General features: G+C 41.7%; 1 protein-coding gene across 1 annotated transcript in view; it reads right to left on the bottom strand.

Annotated features, from left to right (window-relative positions):
* Positions 1-16828, bottom strand: part of LOC139537969 (multidrug and toxin extrusion protein 1-like) — a 48594-nt gene extending 31766 nt beyond the window's left edge. The window contains exons 1-2 of the mRNA XM_071339889.1: positions 16469-16828; positions 16135-16236 (exon numbers count right to left, since the gene is read on the bottom strand). Of these exons, the coding sequence (XP_071195990.1) occupies positions 16135-16236; positions 16469-16663 (297 nt within the window). The 5' untranslated portion in view covers positions 16664-16828. The remainder of the gene's footprint in view (positions 1-16134; positions 16237-16468) is intronic.
* Positions 16829-18094: the final 1266 nt, after the last annotated feature.

The raw sequence follows: 18094 nt of genomic DNA on the forward strand, positions 1-18094 counted from the left end.
TGAACCAGGTATAGACTTGGTGGATATGAACCAGGTATAGACTTGGTGAATATGAACCAGGTATAGACTTGGTGGATATGAACCAGGTATAGACTTGGTGGATATGAACCAGGTATAGACTTGGTGGATATGAACCAGGTATAGACTTGGTGGATATGAACCAGGTATAGACTTGGTGGATATGAACCAGGTATAGACTTGGTGAATATGAACCAGGTATAGACTTGGTGAATATGAACCAGGTATAGACTTGGTGAATATGAACCAGGTATAGACTTGGTGGATATGAACCAGGTATAGACTTGGTGGATATGAACCAGGTATAGACTTGGTGGATATGAACCAGGTATAGACTTGGTGGATATGAACCAGGTATAGACTTGGTGGATATGAACCAGGTATAGACTTGGTGGATATGAACCAGGTATAGACTTGGTGGATATGAACCAGGTATAGACTTGGTGGATATGAACCAGGTATAGACTTGGTGGATATGAACCAGGTATAGACTTGGTGGATATGAACCAGGTATAGACTTGGTGAATATGAACCAGGTATAGACTTGGTGGATATGAACCAGGTATAGACTTGGTGGATATGAACCAGGTATAGACTTGGTGGATATGAACCAGGTATAGACTTGGTGGATATGAACCAGGTATAGACTTGGTGGATATGAACCAGGTATAGAACCAGGTATAGACTTGGTGGATATGAACCAGGTATAGACTTGGTGAATATGAACCAGGTATAGACTTGGTGAATATGAACCAGGTATAGACTTGGTGAATATGAACCAGGTATAGACTTGGTGAATATGAACCAGGTATAGACTTGGTGGATATGAACCAGGTATAGAACCAGGTATAGACTTGGTGGATATGAACCAGGTATAGACTTGGTGAATATGAACCAGGTATAGACTTGGTGGATATGAACCAGGTATAGAACCAGGTATAGACTTGGTGGATATGAACCAGGTATAGACTTGGTGGATATGAACCAGGTATAGACTTGGTGAATATGAACCAGGTATAGACTTGGTGAATATGAACCAGGTATAGACTTGGTGAATATGAACCAGGTATAGACTTGGTGGATATGAACCAGGTATAGAACCAGGTATAGACTTGGTGGATATGAACCAGGTATAGACTTGGTGAATATGAACCAGGTATAGACTTGGTGGATATGAACCAGGTATAGACTTGGTGGATATGAACCAGGTATAGACTTGGTGGATATGAACCAGGTATAGAACCAGGTATAGACTTGGTGGATATGAACCAGGTATAGACTTGGTGAATATGAACCAGGTATAGACTTGGTGGATATGAACCAGGTATAGACTTGGTGGATATGAACCAGGTATAGACTTGGTGAATATGAACCAGGTATAGACTTGGTGGATATGAACCAGGTATAGAACCAGGTATAGACTTGGTGGATATGAACCAGGTATAGACTTGGTGGATATGAACCAGGTATAGACTTGGTGGATATGAACCAGGTATAGACTTGGTGAATATGAACCAGGTATAGACTTGGTGGATATGAACCAGGTATAGACTTGGTGGATATGAACCAGGTATAGACTTGGTGGATATGAACCAGGTATAGACTTGGTGAATATGAACCAGGTATAGACTTGGTGGATATGAACCAGGTATAGACTTGGTGGATATGAACCAGGTATAGACTTGGTGGATATGAACCAGGTATAGACTTGGTGGATATGAACCAGGTATAGACTTGGTGGATATGAACCAGGTATAGACTTGGTGGATATGAACCAGGTATAGACTTGGTGGATATGAACCAGGTATAGACTTGGTGGATATGAACCAGGTATAGACTTGGTGGATATGAACCAGGTATAGACTTGGTGGATATGAACCAGGTATAGACTTGGTGGATATGAACCAGGTATAGACTTGGTGGATATGAACCAGGTATAGACTTGGTGGATATGAACCAGGTATAGACTTGGTGGATATGAACCAGGTATAGACTTGGTGGATATGAACCAGGTATAGAACCAGGTATAGACTTGGTGGATATGAACCAGGTATAGACTTGGTGGATATGAACCAGGTATAGACTTGGTGAATATGAACCAGGTATAGACTTGGTGGATATGAACCAGGTATAGACTTGGTGAATATGAACCAGGTATAGACTTGGTGGATATGAACCAGGTATAGACTTGGTGGATATGAACCAGGTATAGACTTGGTGGATATGAACCAGGTATAGACTTGGTGGATATGAACCAGGTATAGACTTGGTGGATATGAACCAGGTATAGACTTGGTGGATATGAACCAGGTATAGACTTGGTGGATATGAACCAGGTATAGACTTGGTGGATATGAACCAGGTATAGACTTGGTGGATATGAACCAGGTATAGACTTGGTGAATATGAACCAGGTATAGACTTGGTGGATATGAACCAGGTATAGAACCAGGTATAGACTTGGTGGATATGAACCAGGTATAGAACCAGGTATAGACTTGGTGGATATGAACCAGGTATAGACTTGGTGGATATGAACCAGGTATAGACTTGGTGGATATGAACCAGGTATAGACTTGGTGGATATGAACCAGGTATAGACTTGGTGGATATGAACCAGGTATAGACTTGGTGGATATGAACCAGGTATAGACTTGGTGGATATGAACCAGGTATAGACTTGGTGGATATGAACCAGGTATAGACTTGGTGGATATGAACCAGGTATAGACTTGGTGGATATGAACCAGGTATAGACTTGGTGAATATGAACCAGGTATAGACTTGGTGAATATGAACCAGGTATAGACTTGGTGGATATGAACCAGGTATAGACTTGGTGGATATGAACCAGGTATAGACTTGGTGGATATGAACCAGGTATAGACTTGGTGAATATGAACCAGGTATAGACTTGGTGAATATGAACCAGGTATAGACTTGGTGGATATGAACCAGGTATAGACTTGGTGGATATGAACCAGGTATAGACTTGGTGGATATGAACCAGGTATAGACTTGGTGGATATGAACCAGGTATAGACTTGGTGGATATGAACCAGGTATAGAACCAGGTATAGACTTGGTGGATATGAACCAGGTATAGACTTGGTGAATATGAACCAGGTATAGACTTGGTGGATATGAACCAGGTATAGAACCAGGTATAGGCTTGGTGAATATGAACCAGGTATAGACTTGGTGGATATGAACCAGGTATAGACTTGGTGGATATGAACCAGGTATAGACTTGGTGGATATGAACCAGGTATAGACTTGGTGGATATGAACCAGGTATAGACTTGGTGAATATGAACCAGGTATAGACTTGGTGGATATGAACCAGGTATAGACTTGGTGGATATGAACCAGGTATAGACTTGGTGGATATGAACCAGGTATAGACTTGGTGGATATGAACCAGGTATAGACTTGGTGGATATGAACCAGGTATAGACTTGGTGAATATGAACCAGGTATAGACTTGGTGGATATGAACCAGGTATAGACTTGGTGAATATGAACCAGGTATAGACTTGGTGGATATGAACCAGGTATAGAACCAGGTATAGACTTGGTGGATATGAACCAGGTATAGACTTGGTGAATATGAACCAGGTATAGACTTGGTGAATATGAACCAGGTATAGACTTGGTGGATATGAACCAGGTATAGACTTGGTGAATATGAACCAGGTATAGAACCAGGTATAGACTTGGTGGATATGAACCAGGTATAGACTTGGTGAATATGAACCAGGTATAGACTTGGTGGATATGAACCAGGTATAGACTTGGTGGATATGAACCAGGTATAGAACCAGGTATAGACTTGGTGGATATGAACCAGGTATAGAACCAGGTATAGACTTGGTGGATATGAACCAGGTATAGACTTGGTGGATATGAACCAGGTATAGACTTGGTGGATATGAACCAGGTATAGACTTGGTGAATATGAACCAGGTATAGACTTGGTGGATATGAACCAGGTATAGACTTGGTGAATATGAACCAGGTATAGAACCAGGTATAGACTTGGTGGATATGAACCAGGTATAGAACCAGGTATAGACTTGGTGGATATGAACCAGGTATAGACTTGGTGGATATGAACCAGGTATAGAACCAGGTATAGACTTGGTGGATATGAACCAGGTATAGACTTGGTGGATATGAACCAGGTATAGACTTGGTGGATATGAACCAGGTATAGACTTGGTGGATATGAACCAGGTATAGACTTGGTGGATATGAACCAGGTATAGACTTGGTGGATATGAACCAGGTATAGACTTGGTGGATATGAACCAGGTATAGACTTGGTGGATATGAACCAGGTATAGACTTGGTGAATATGAACCAGGTATAGACTTGGTGGATATGAACCAGGTATAGACTTGGTGAATATGAACCAGGTATAGAACCAGGTATAGACTTGGTGGATATGAACCAGGTATAGACTTGGTGAATATGAACCAGGTATAGACTTGGTGGATATGAACCAGGTATAGACTTGGTGAATATGAACCAGGTATAGAACCAGGTATAGACTTGGTGGATATGAACCAGGTATAGAACCAGGTATAGACTTGGTGGATATGAACCAGGTATAGACTTGGTGGATATGAACCAGGTATAGACTTGGGGAATATGAACCAGGTATAGACTTGGTGGATATGAACCAGGTATAGAACCAGGTATAGACTTGGTGGATATGAACCAGGTATAGACTTGGTGGATATGAACCAGGTATAGACTTGGTGGATATGAACCAGGTATAGACTTGGTGGATATGAACCAGGTATAGACTTGGTGGATATGAACCAGGTATAGACTTGGTGGATATGAACCAGGTATAGACTTGGTGGATATGAACCAGGTATAGACTTGGTGGATATGAACCAGGTATAGACTTGGTGGATATGAACCAGGTATAGACTTGGTGGATATGAACCAGGTATAGACTTGGTGGATATGAACCAGGTATAGAACCAGGTATAGAACCAGGTATAGACTTGGTGGATATGAACCAGGTATAGACTTGGTGGATATGAACCAGGTATAGACTTGGTGGATATGAACCAGGTATAGAACCAGGTATAGAACCAGGTATAGACTTGGTGGATATGAACCAGGTATAGACTTGGTGGATATGAACCAGGTATAGACTTGGTGGATATGAACCAGGTATAGACTTGGTGGATATGAACCAGGTATAGAACCAGGTATAGACTTGGTGGATATGAACCAGGTATAGACTTGGTGGATATGAACCAGGTATAGACTTGGTGGATATGAACCAGGTATAGACTTGGTGGATATGAACCAGGTATAGACTTGGTGGATATGAACCAGGTATAGACTTGGTGGATATGAACCAGGTATAGAACCAGGTATAGACTTGGTGGATATGAACCAGGTATAGACTTGGTGGATATGAACCAGGTATAGACTTGGTGGATATGAACCAGGTATAGACTTGGTGGATATGAACCAGGTATAGACTTGGTGGATATGAACCAGGTATAGACTTGGTGGATATGAACCAGGTATAGACTTGGTGGATATGAACCAGGTATAGACTTGGTGGATATGAACCAGGTATAGAACCAGGTATAGACTTGGTGGATATGAACCAGGTATAGACTTGGTGAATATGAACCAGGTATAGACTTGGTGGATATGAACCAGGTATAGACTTGGTGGATATGAACCAGGTATAGACTTGGTGGATATGAACCAGGTATAGACTTGGTGGATATGAACCAGGTATAGACTTGGTGGATATGAACCAGGTATAGACTTGGTGGATATGAACCAGGTATAGACTTGGTGGATATGAACCAGGTATAGACTTGGTGGATATGAACCAGGTATAGACTTGGTGGATATGAACCAGGTATAGAACCAGGTATAGACTTGGTGGATATGAACCAGGTATAGACTTGGTGGATATGAACCAGGTATAGACTTGGTGGATATGAACCAGGTATAGACTTGGTGGATATGAACCAGGTATAGACTTGGTGAATATGAACCAGGTATAGACTTGGTGGATATGAACCAGGTATAGACTTGGTGGATATGAACCAGGTATAGACTTGGTGGATATGAACCAGGTATAGACTTGGTGGATATGAACCAGGTATAGACTTGGTGGATATGAACCAGGTATAGACTTGGTGAATATGAACCAGGTATAGACTTGGTGGATATGAACCAGGTATAGACTTGGTGGATATGAACCAGGTATAGACTTGGTGGATATGAACCAGGTATAGAACCAGGTATAGACTTGGTGGATATGAACCAGGTATAGACTTGGTGGATATGAACCAGGTATAGACTTGGTGGATATGAACCAGGTATAGACTTGGTGGATATGAACCAGGTATAGACTTGGTGAATATGAACCAGGTATAGACTTGGTGGATATGAACCAGGTATAGAACCAGGTATAGACTTGGTGGATATGAACCAGGTATAGACTTGGTGGATATGAACCAGGTATAGACTTGGTGGATATGAACCAGGTATAGACTTGGTGGATATGAACCAGGTATAGACTTGGTGGATATGAACCAGGTATAGACTTGGTGGATATGAACCAGGTATAGACTTGGTGGATATGAACCAGGTATAGACTTGGTGAATATGAACCAGGTATAGACTTGGTGAATATGAACCAGGTATAGAACCAGGTATAGACTTGGTGGATATGAACCAGGTATAGACTTGGTGGATATGAACCAGGTATAGACTTGGTGGATATGAACCAGGTATAGACTTGGTGGATATGAACCAGGTATAGACTTGGTGGATATGAACCAGGTATAGACTTGGTGAATATGAACCAGGTATAGACTTGGTGGATATGAACCAGGTATAGACTTGGTGGATATGAACCAGGTATAGACTTGGTGGATATGAACCAGGTATAGACTTGGTGAATATGAACCAGGTATAGACTTGGTGGATATGAACCAGGTATAGACTTGGTGGATATGAACCAGGTATAGACTTGGTGGATATGAACCAGGTATAGACTTGGTGGATATGAACCAGGTATAGACTTGGTGAATATGAACCAGGTATAGACTTGGTGGATATGAACCAGGTATAGACTTGGTGGATATGAACCAGGTATAGACTTGGTGGATATGAACCAGGTATAGACTTGGTGGATATGAACCAGGTATAGACTTGGTGGATATGAACCAGGTATAGACTTGGTGGATATGAACCAGGTATAGACTTGGTGGATATGAACCAGGTATAGAACCAGGTATAGACTTGGTGAATATGTTTCGTTTATCCAGAGAACACTAACAAAATGACCCTGTAGATAACTGAAAAACTAACGCCTAACTTTCATTGATTAAATTAAGGGAAGTTTATTTAAAATACATCCCATTACATAAAGCATATCAACTAAGATCTGGGCTAAAGTGACATACTTTTCTATTTTATTGTTTGTGAGAAATAACTGCTATGGACCTATTATAATTACCAACAATTGTCAAAGAGCAAACCAAGAGATCCTCCCTGCTCCGCTAGATAAATAGTTGTGTCCTGTATTCTGTATCCTGTATTAGATGTGTCCTGTATTGGATGTGTCCTGTATTAGATGTGTCCTGTATTCTGTATAACTGTATTAGATGTGTCCTGTATTGGATATGTCCTGTATTCTGTATAACTGTATTAGATGTGTCCTGTATTAGATGTGTCCTGTATTCTGTATAACTGTATTAGATGTGTCCTGTATTAGATGTGTCCTGTATTCTGTATAACTGTATTAGATGTGTCCTGTATTAGATGTGTCCTGTATTAGATGTGTCCTGTATTAGATGTGTCCTGTATTAGATGTGTCCTGTATTAGATGTGTCCTGTATTAGATGTGTCCTGTATTAGATGTGTCCTGTATTAGATGTGTCCTGTATTAGATGTATCCTGTATTAGATGTGTCCTGTATTCTGTATAACTGTATTAGATGTGTCCTGTATTAGATGTATCCTGTATTAGATGTGTCCTGTATTGGATGTGTCCTGTATTAGATGTGTCCTGTATTCTGTATAACTGTATTAGATGTGTCCTGTATTAGATGTGTCCTGTATTAGATGTGTCCTGTATTAGATGTGTCCTGTATTAGATGTATCCTGTATTAGATGTGTCCTGTATTCTGTATAACTGTATTAGATGTGTCCTGTATTAGATGCGTCCTGTATTAGATGTGTCCTGTATTGGATGTGTCCTGTATTAGATGTGTCCTGTATTCTGTATAACTGTATTAGATGTGTCCTGTATTAGATGTGTCCTGTATTGGATGTGTCCTGTATTAGATGTGTCCTGTATTAGATGTATCCTGTATTAGATGTATCCTGTATTAGATGTGTCCTGTATTTTGTATAACTGTATTAGATGTGTCCTGTATTAGATGTGTCCTGTATTAGATGTGTCCTGTATTAGATGTGTCCTGTATCAAATCAAATCAAATCAAATTTTATTAGTCACATACACATGGTTAGCAGATGTTAATGCGAGTGTAGCGAAATGCTTGTGCTTCTAGTTCCAACAATGCAGTAATAACCAACAGTAATCTAACCTAACAATTCCACAACTACTACCTTACACACACACACAAGTGTAAAGGGATAAAGAATATGTACATAAAGATATATGAATGAGTGGTGGTACAGAACGGCATGGCAGATGCAGTAGATGGTATAGAGTACGGTATATACATATGAGATGAGTACTGTAGGGTATGTAAACATAAAGTGGCATAGTTTAAAGTGGCTAGTGGTACATGTATTACATAAAGATGGCAAGATGCAGTAGATGATATAGAGTACAGTATATACATATGAGATGGGTAATGTAGGGTATGTAAACATTGTATTAAGTGACATTGTTTAAAGTGGCTAGTGGTACATTTTTACATAATTTCCATCAATTCCCATTTTTAAAGTGGCTGGAGTTGAGTCAGTATGTTGGCAGCGGCCGCTAAATGTTAGTGGTGGCTGTTTAACAGTCTGATGGCCTTGAGATAGAAGCTGTTTTTCAGTCTCTCGGTCCCTGCTTTGATGCACCTGTACTGACCTCGCCTTCTGGATGATAGCGGGGTGAACAGGCAGTGGCTTGGGTGGTTGTTGTCCTTGATGATCTTTATGGCCTTCCTGTGACATCGGGTGGTGTAGGTGTCCTGGAGGGCAGGTAGTTTGCCCCTGGTGATGCGTTCTGCAGACCTCACTACCCTCTGGAGAGCCTTACGGTTGTGGGCGGAGCAGTTGCCGTACCAGGCGGTGATACAGCCCGACAGGATGCTCTCGATTGTGCATCTGTAGAAGTTTGTGAGTGCTTTTGGTGACAAGCCGAATTTTTTCAGCCTCCTGAGGTTGAAGAGGCGCTGCTACGCCTTCTTCACAACGCTGTCTGTGTGGGTGGACCAATTCAGTTTGTCCGTGATGTGTACACCGAGGAACTTAAAACTTTCCACCTTCTCCACTACTGACCCGTCGATGTGGATAGGGGGGTGCTCCCTCTGCTGTTTCCTGAAGTCCACAATCATCTCCTTTGTTTTGTTGACGTTGAGTGTGAGGTTATTTTCCTGACACCACACTCCGAGGGCCCTCACCTCCTCCCTGTAGGCCGTCTCGTCGTTGTTAGTAATCAAGCCTACCACTGTAGTGTCATCCGCAAACTTGATGATTGAGTTGGAGGCGTGCATGGCCACGCAGTCGTGGGTGAACAGGGAGTACAGGAGAGGGCTCAGAACGCACCCTTGTGGGGCCCCAGTGTTGAGGATCAGCGGGGTGGAGATGTTGTTACCTACCCTCACCACCTGGGGGCGGCCCGTCAGGAAGTCCAGGACCCAGTTGCACAGGGCGGGGTCGAGACCCAGGGTCTCGAGCTTGATGACGAGTTTGGAGGGTACTATGGTGTTAAATGCTGAGCTGTAATCGATGAACAGCATTCTCACATGGGTATTCCTCTTGTCCAGATGGGTTAGGGCAGTGTGCAGTGTGGTTGCGATTGCGTCGTCTGTGGACCTATTGGGTCGGTAAGCAAATTGGAGTGGGTCTAGGGTGTCCGGTAGGGTGGAGGTGATATGGTCCTTGACTAGTCTCTCAAAGCACTTCATGATGACGGAAGTGAGTGCTACGGGGCGGTAGTCGTTTAGCTCAGTTACCTTAGCTTTCTTGGGAACAGGAACAATGGTGGCCCTCTTGAAGCATGTGGGAACAGCAGACTGGGATAAGGATTGATTGAATATGTCCGTAAACACACCAGCCAGCTGGTCTGCGCATGCTCTGAGGACGCGGCTGGGAATGCCGTCTGGGCCTGCAGCCTTGCGAGGGTTAACACGTTTAAATGTTTTACTCACCTCGGCTGCAGTGAAGGAGAGCCCGCAGGTTTTGGTAGGGGGCCGTGTCAGTGGCACTGTATTGTCCTCAAAGCGGGCAAAAAAGTTGTTTAGCCTGTCTGGGAGCAAGACATCCTGGTCCGCGACGGGGCTGGTTTTCTTTTTGTAATCCGTGATTGACTGTAGACCCTGCCACATACCTCTTGTGTCTGAGCTGTTGAATTGCGACTCGATTTTGTCTCTGTACTGAGACTTAGCCTGTTTGATTGCCTTGCGGAGAGAATAGCTACACTGTTTGTATTCGGTCATGCTTCCGGTCACCTTGCCCTGGTTAAAAGCAGTGGTTCGCGCTTTCAGTTTCACGCGAATGCTGCCGTCAATCCACGGTTTCTGGTTTGGGAATGTTTTTATCGTTGCTGTGGGTACGACATCGTCAATGCACTTCCTAATGAACTCGCTCACCGAATCAGCATATTCGTCAATATTGTTGTTGGACGCGATGCGGAACATATTCCAATCCGCGTGATCGAAGCAGTCTTGAAGCGTGGATTCAGATTGGTCGGACCAGCGTTGAACAGACCTGAGCGCGGGAGCTTGTTGTTTGAGTTTCTGTTTGTAGGCTGGAATCAACAAAATGGAGTCGTGGTCAGCTTTTCCGAAAGGGGGGCGGGGGAGGGCCTTATAAGCGTCGCGGAAATTAGTATAACAATGGTCTAGTGTTTTTCCAGCCCTGGTAGCACAATCGATATGCTGATAGAATTTAGGGAGTTTTGTTTTTAGATTAGCCTTGTTAAAATCCCCAGCTACGATGAATGCAGCCTCAGGGTGTGTGGTTTCCAGTTTACAAAGAGTCAGATAAAGTTCGTTCAGGGCCATCGATGTGTCTGCTTGGGGGGGAATATATACGGCTGTGATTATGATTGAAGAGAATTCCCTTGGTAGATAATGCGGTCGACATTTGATTGTGAGGAGTTCTAGATCAGGTGAACAGAATGACTTGAGTTCCTGTGTGTTGTTATGATGATCACACCACTTCTCGTTAATCATAAGGCATACCCCCCCGCCCCTCTTCTTACCGGAAAGATGTTTGTTTCTGTCGGCGCGATGCATGAAGAAACCAGCTGGCTGCACCGACTCCGTTAGCGTCCCTTGAGTTAGCCATGTTTCCGTGAAGCAGAGCACGTTGCAATCCCTGATGTCTCTCTGGAATGCTACCCGTGCTCGGATTTCATCAACCTTATTGTCAAGAGACTGGACATTGGCGAGTAGTATGCTAGGGAGTGGAGCGCGATGTGCCCGTCTCCGAAGCCTGACCACGAGACCGCCTCGTTTTCCCCTTTTTCGGCGTCGCACAGTGTCGCCGGCTGGGATCAGATCCATTGTATTGGGTGGAAGGCAAAACACTGGATCCGTTTCGGGAAAGTCATATTCCTGGTAGGAACGATGATGAGTTGACGTTAATCGTATATTCAGTAGTTCCTCCCGACTGTATGTAATGAAACCTAAGATTACCTGGGGTACCGATGTAAGAAATAACACGTAAAAAAACAAAATACTGCATATTTTCCAAGGAACGCGAAGCGAGGCGGCCATCTCTTTTCGGCGCCGGATGTGTCCTGTATTAGATGTGTCCTGTATTAGATGTGTCCTGTATTAGATGTGTCCTGTATTCTGTATAACTGTATTAGATGTGTCCTGTATTAGATGTATCCTGTATTAGATGTATCCTGTATTCTGTATAACTGTATTAGATGTGTCCTGTATTAGATGTGTCCTGTATTAGATGTGTCCTGTATTGGATGTGTCCTGTATTGGATGTGTCCTGTATTCTGTATAACTGTATTAGATGTGTCCTGTATTAGATGTGTCCTGTATTGGATGTGGCCTGTATTAGATGCGTCCTGTATTAGATGTGTCCTGTATTGGATGTGTCCTGTATTGGATGTGTCCTGTATTCTGTATAACTGTATTAGATGTGTCCTGTATTAGATGTGTCCTGTATTGGATGTGTCCTGTATTAGATGTGTCCTGTATTAGATGTATCCTGTATTAGATGTATCCTGTATTAGATGTGTCCTGTATTTTGTATAACTGTATTAGATGTGTCCTGTATTAGATGTGTCCTGTATTAGATGTGTCCTGTATTAGATGTGTCCTGTATTCTGTATAACTGTATTAGATGTGTCCTGTATTAGATGTGTCCTGTATTAGATGTGTCCTGTATTAGATGTGTCCTGTATTAGATGTGTCCTGTATTTTGTATAACTGTATTAGATGTGTCCTGTATTAGATGTGTCCTGTATTAGATGTGTTCTGTATTAGATGTGTCCTGTATTAGATGTGTTCTGTATTAGATGTGTCCTGTATTAGATGTGTCCTGTATTAGATGTATCCTGTATTAGATGTGTCCTGTATTCTGTATAACTGTATTAGATGTGTCCTGTATTAGATGTGTCCTGTATTAGATGTGTCCTGTATTTTGTATAACTGTATTAGATGTGTCCTGTATTAGATGTGTCCTGTATTCTGTATAACTGTATTAGATGTGTCCTGTATTAGATGTGTCTTGTATTAGATGTGTCCTGTATTCTGTATAACTGTATTAGATGTGTCCTGTATTAGATGTGTCCTGTATTAGATGTGTCCTGTATTAGATGTGTCCTGTATTAGATGTGTCCTGTATTGGATGTGTCCTGTATTAGATGTGTCCTGTATTAGATGTGTCTTGTATTAGATGTGTCCTGTATTGGATGTGTCCTGTATTAGATGTATCCTGTATTAGATGTATCCTGTATTAGACGTGTCCTGTATTAGATGTGTCCTGTATTAGATGTGTCCTGTATTAGATGTGTCCTGTATTAGATGTGTCCTGTATTAGATGTGTCCTGTATTAGATGTATCCTGTATTAGATGTGTCCTGTATTAGATGTGTCCTGTATTCTGTATAACTGTATTAGATGTGTCCTGTATTAGATGTGTCCTGTATTGGATGTGTCCTGTATTAGATGTATCCTGTATTAGATGTATCCTGTATTAGACGTGTCCTGTATTAGATGTGTCCTGTATTAGATGTGTCCTGTATTAGATGTGTCCTGTATTAGATGTGTCCTGTATTAGATGTATCCTGTATTAGATGTGTCCTGTATTAGATGTGTCCTGTATTCTGTATAACTGTATTAGATGTGTCCTGTATTAGATGTGTCTTGTATTAGATGTGTCCTGTATAAGATGTGTCCTGTATTAGATGTGTCCTGTATTAGATGTGTCCTGTATTAGATGTGTCCTGTATTCTGTATAACTGTATTAGATGTGTCCTGTATTAGATTAGTCCTGTATTAGATGTGTCCTGTATTCTGTATAACAGTATTGTGAAGATTGTCTTTCTCACCGCTATAGCCAGGGCCAACCCTCAGCCATACATACATACACTACCGTTCAAACGTTTGGGGTCACTTAAGAAATGTCCTTGTTTTGAAAGAAAATCACATTTTTGATCCATTGAAATAACATCAAATTGATCAGAAATACAGTGTAGACATTGTTAATGTTGTAAATCACTATTGTAGCTGGAAACGGCAGATTTTTTTAATGGAATATACATTTCTGGCCATTTTGAGCCTGTAATCAAACCCACAAATGCTTATGCTCCTGATACTCAACTAATCTGAAGAAGGCCAGTTTTATTGCTTCTTTAATCAGAACAACAGTTTTCAGCTGTGCTAACATAATTGCAAAAGGGTTTTCTAATGATCAATTAGCCTTTTAAAATGATGAACTTGGATTAGCTAACACAACGTGCCGTTGGAACACAGGAGTGATGGTTGCTGATAATGGGCCTCTGTACGCCTATGCAGATATTCCATTAAAAATCAGCCGTTTCCAGCTACAATAGTCATTTACAACATTAACAATGTCTACACTGTATTTCTGATCAATTTTATGTTATTTTAAATGGACAAAAAAGTAGCTTTTCTTTCAAAAACAAGGACATTTCTAAGTGACCAGGTTGGTTGGTTGGTTGGATAGATGGATGGATAGATGGAAGAAAAAGTATGTGAACCCTTTGGAATTACCTGGTTATCTGATCTTCTTTTAAGTCACAACAATAGACAAACACAGTCTGCTTAAACTAATAACACACAAACTATTGCATTTTTCTTGTCTATATTGAATACATAATTTAAAAACATTCAGAGTGTAGGTTGGAAAACATATTTGAGTCAGGAGTCAGCTATCCTGGATTCCAATCAATGAGATGAGATTGGAGATGTTGGTTAGAGCTGCCCTGCCATATAAAAAACACTCACAAAATGTGAGTTTGCTATTCACATGAAGCATTGCCTGATGTGAACTTTGCCTCGAACAAATGAGATCTGAGAAGACCTAAGATTAAGAATTGTTGACTTGCATAAAGCTGGAAAGGGATACAAAAGTATCTCTAAAAGCTTTGATGTTCATCCGTCCACGGTACAACAAATTGTCTATAAATGGAGAAAATTCAGCACTGTTGCTACTCTCCCTAGGAGTGGCAGTCCTGCAAAGATGACTGCAAGAGCCCAGCGCAGAATGCTCAATGAGGTTAAGAAGAATCCTAGAGTGTCAGCTAAAGACTTACAGAAATCTCTGGAACATGTTAACATCTCTGTTGACAAGTCTACGATACGTAAAACACTAAACAAGAATGGTGTTCATGGGAGGACGCCATGGAAGAAGCCACTGCTGTCCCCAAAAAACATTGCTGCACGTCTGAAGTTGGCAAACGTGCACCTGGATGTTCCACAGCGCTACTGGCGAAATATTATGAGGACAGATGAAACTACAGTTGAGTTGTTTGGAAGGAAAACACAACACCATGTGTGGAGAGAAAAAAGGCACAGCGTACCAACATCAAAACCTCATCCCAACTGTAAAGTATGGTGGAGGGAGCATCATAGTTTGGGGCTGCTTTGCTGCCTCAGGGCCTGGACAGCTTGCTATCATCGACTACCTGTTCACCCCGCTACCATCCAGAAGGCGAGGTCAGTACAGGTGCATCAAAGCAGGGACCGAGAGACTGAAAAACAGCTTCTATCTCAAGGCCATCAGACTGTTAAACAGCCATCACTAACTCAGAGAGGCTGCTGCCTACATAGACTCAAATCATTGGCCACTTTAATAAATGGATCACTAGTGACTTTAACAATGCAATTTTAATAATGTTTACATATCTTACATTACTCATCTCATATGTATATACTGTATTTCATACCATCTATTACATCTTGCCTATGCCGCTCGGCCATCGCTCATCCATATATTTATATGTACATATTCTTATTTCATCCCTTTAGATTTGTGTGTATAAGGTAGTTGTTGTGGAATTGTTAGATTACTTGTTAGATATTACTGCACTGTCGGAACTAGAAGCACAAGCATTTCGCAACACTCTCATTAACATCTGCTAACCATGTGTATGTGACAAATAAAATTTGATTTGAATGTTTACATGGTTTGTTCAATAAAAACATGAAAACGTATAATTGTTTGTGTGTTATTAGTTTAAGGAGACTGTGTTTGTCTATTGTTGTAACTTAGAGGAAGATCAGATTGATCAATTTATGCAGAAATCCAGGTAATTCCAAAGGGTTCACATACTTTTTCTTGCCACTGTAGATAGATAGGTAGATAGGTAGATAGGTAGATAGATAGATAGATAGATAGATAGATAGATAGATAGATAGATAGATAGATAGATAGATAGATTGTATCACCGCTGTAGCCAGCGCCACCCCAGCCAGCTCAGTCTTCCCCAGGTGACCGCAGAACACGGTGCTGACAAAACTGATCAGAAAGATCATCAGCTGGGATATAACCTGGAGAGAACAGAGGAACTGATCACCATCATCCTGCCTCATATGAGCAGAAGAATAGCAGTTCAGAAACACTCGTAAATATTATAAGAAAATATATGGACTGACTAAATCACCATCTTCCAATAACAACGGACCAATCACTGCAACAGTTACTTTGGTATGAACTAAAGGAATGAAATTTCAGCGACAACCGGTAATTATTATAGACACCGTTCTTAGCCGGCGGTCTTACCACCGGTCCCGCTAGTTTCAGAAGTTGGCCAATCTCTTCTTTATAATGCACGGGGATCCAGCCACTGATCCGCCTCAGACAGCCGCAGCAGAACACGGGTGACTCTACCGTGGAGTCGGTTACCGAAGCTTCATCACTTTTAGAATGTCCGTTCACTACGTTGTCCGCGACAGCATTTGATTTAGAATGATCCATTCTGTGGTAGCGAGAGAGCGCCCGAAGGAGATATATGCGGCGGTAAGGATATGCCCAACAAACTTTAGAAACTCTTGTTGATACGGGACGGTCCTTTGGCGTGACTGAGTGTAGAGTAACAAACGAAAAATGTAGAGCGCACAGTAGGCTACAGCAGGGGGTCGACGCCGCCGCATGTGTTGGAGTTTGGGGCGTATTCTCGTCACCGTTAACCCCATCACGAGGATATTGCGTAAGTAGACTACAGCCCTGTAAACGGACCTTTTGGTGCGATGTCTTGTGGGGAATGTATGGGTGTCCGAGCGGTGTGCTAATAGTTTAAACAGGCAGCTCGGTGCATTCAGCATGTCAACACCTCATACAAAAACAAGAGGTGATGAAGTCAATCTCTCCTCCACTTTGAGCCTTGACAGATTTACATGCATATTACCAGTGGTGGAAAAAGTACTCAATTGTCAGTCTTGAATGAAAGTAAAGATACCTTAATACAAAATGACTCAGGTAAAAGTGAAAGTCGCCCAATAAAATACTACTTGAGTAAAAGTATAAAAGTATTTGGTTTTAAATATATTTAAGTATCAAAACTAAAAGTAAAAGTATAAATCATGTCAACTTCTTTATATTATGCAAACCAACCAAACCTTGTTTTTATTTTATTTACAGATAGCCAGGGGAACACTCCAACACTCAGACATCATTACAGATAGCCAGGGGAACACTCCAACACTCAGACATCATTACAGATAGCCAGGGGAACACTCCAACACTCAGACATCATTACAGATAGCCAGGGGAACACTCCAACACTCCAACATCATTTACATACGAAGCATTTGTGTTTAGTGAGTCCTCCAGATCAGAGGCAGTAGTGATGACCAGGGATGTTCTCTGTTTAGTGAGTCCTCCAGATCAGAGGCAGTATGGATGACCAGGGATGTTCTCTGTTTAGTGAGTCATCCAGACCAGAGGCAGTAGAGATGACCAGGGATGTTCTCTTGATAAGTGTGTGACCTTTTTCCTGTCAAAATGTAAAGAGTACTTTTGGGGAAATGTATGGAGTAGAAAGTACATTATTGTTTTTAGAAATGTAGTGAAGGAATAGGAAAAGTTGCCAAAAATATAAATAGTAAAGTACTTTAAAGTATTTTTACTTAAGTACTTTACACCACTGCATATTACTAATGTTAGCTCTCCGCATACATTTAAGGGCCAGCTGTGCTGCCCTGTTCTGAGTCTATTGTAATTTTCCCAAGTCCCTCTTTGTGGCACCTGACCACACGACTGAACAGTAGTCCAGGTGGGACAAAACTAGAGCCTATAGGACCTGCCTTGTTTATGGTGTTGTTAAGAAGGTAGAAACTAGGGCCTGTAGGACCTGCCTTGTTGATAGTGTTGTTAAGAAGGTAGAAACTAGGGCCTGTAGGACCTGCC

Source organism: Salvelinus alpinus, chromosome 13, assembly GCF_045679555.1.
Source record: "Salvelinus alpinus chromosome 13, SLU_Salpinus.1, whole genome shotgun sequence".
Taxonomy (NCBI): domain Eukaryota; kingdom Metazoa; phylum Chordata; class Actinopteri; order Salmoniformes; family Salmonidae; genus Salvelinus; species Salvelinus alpinus.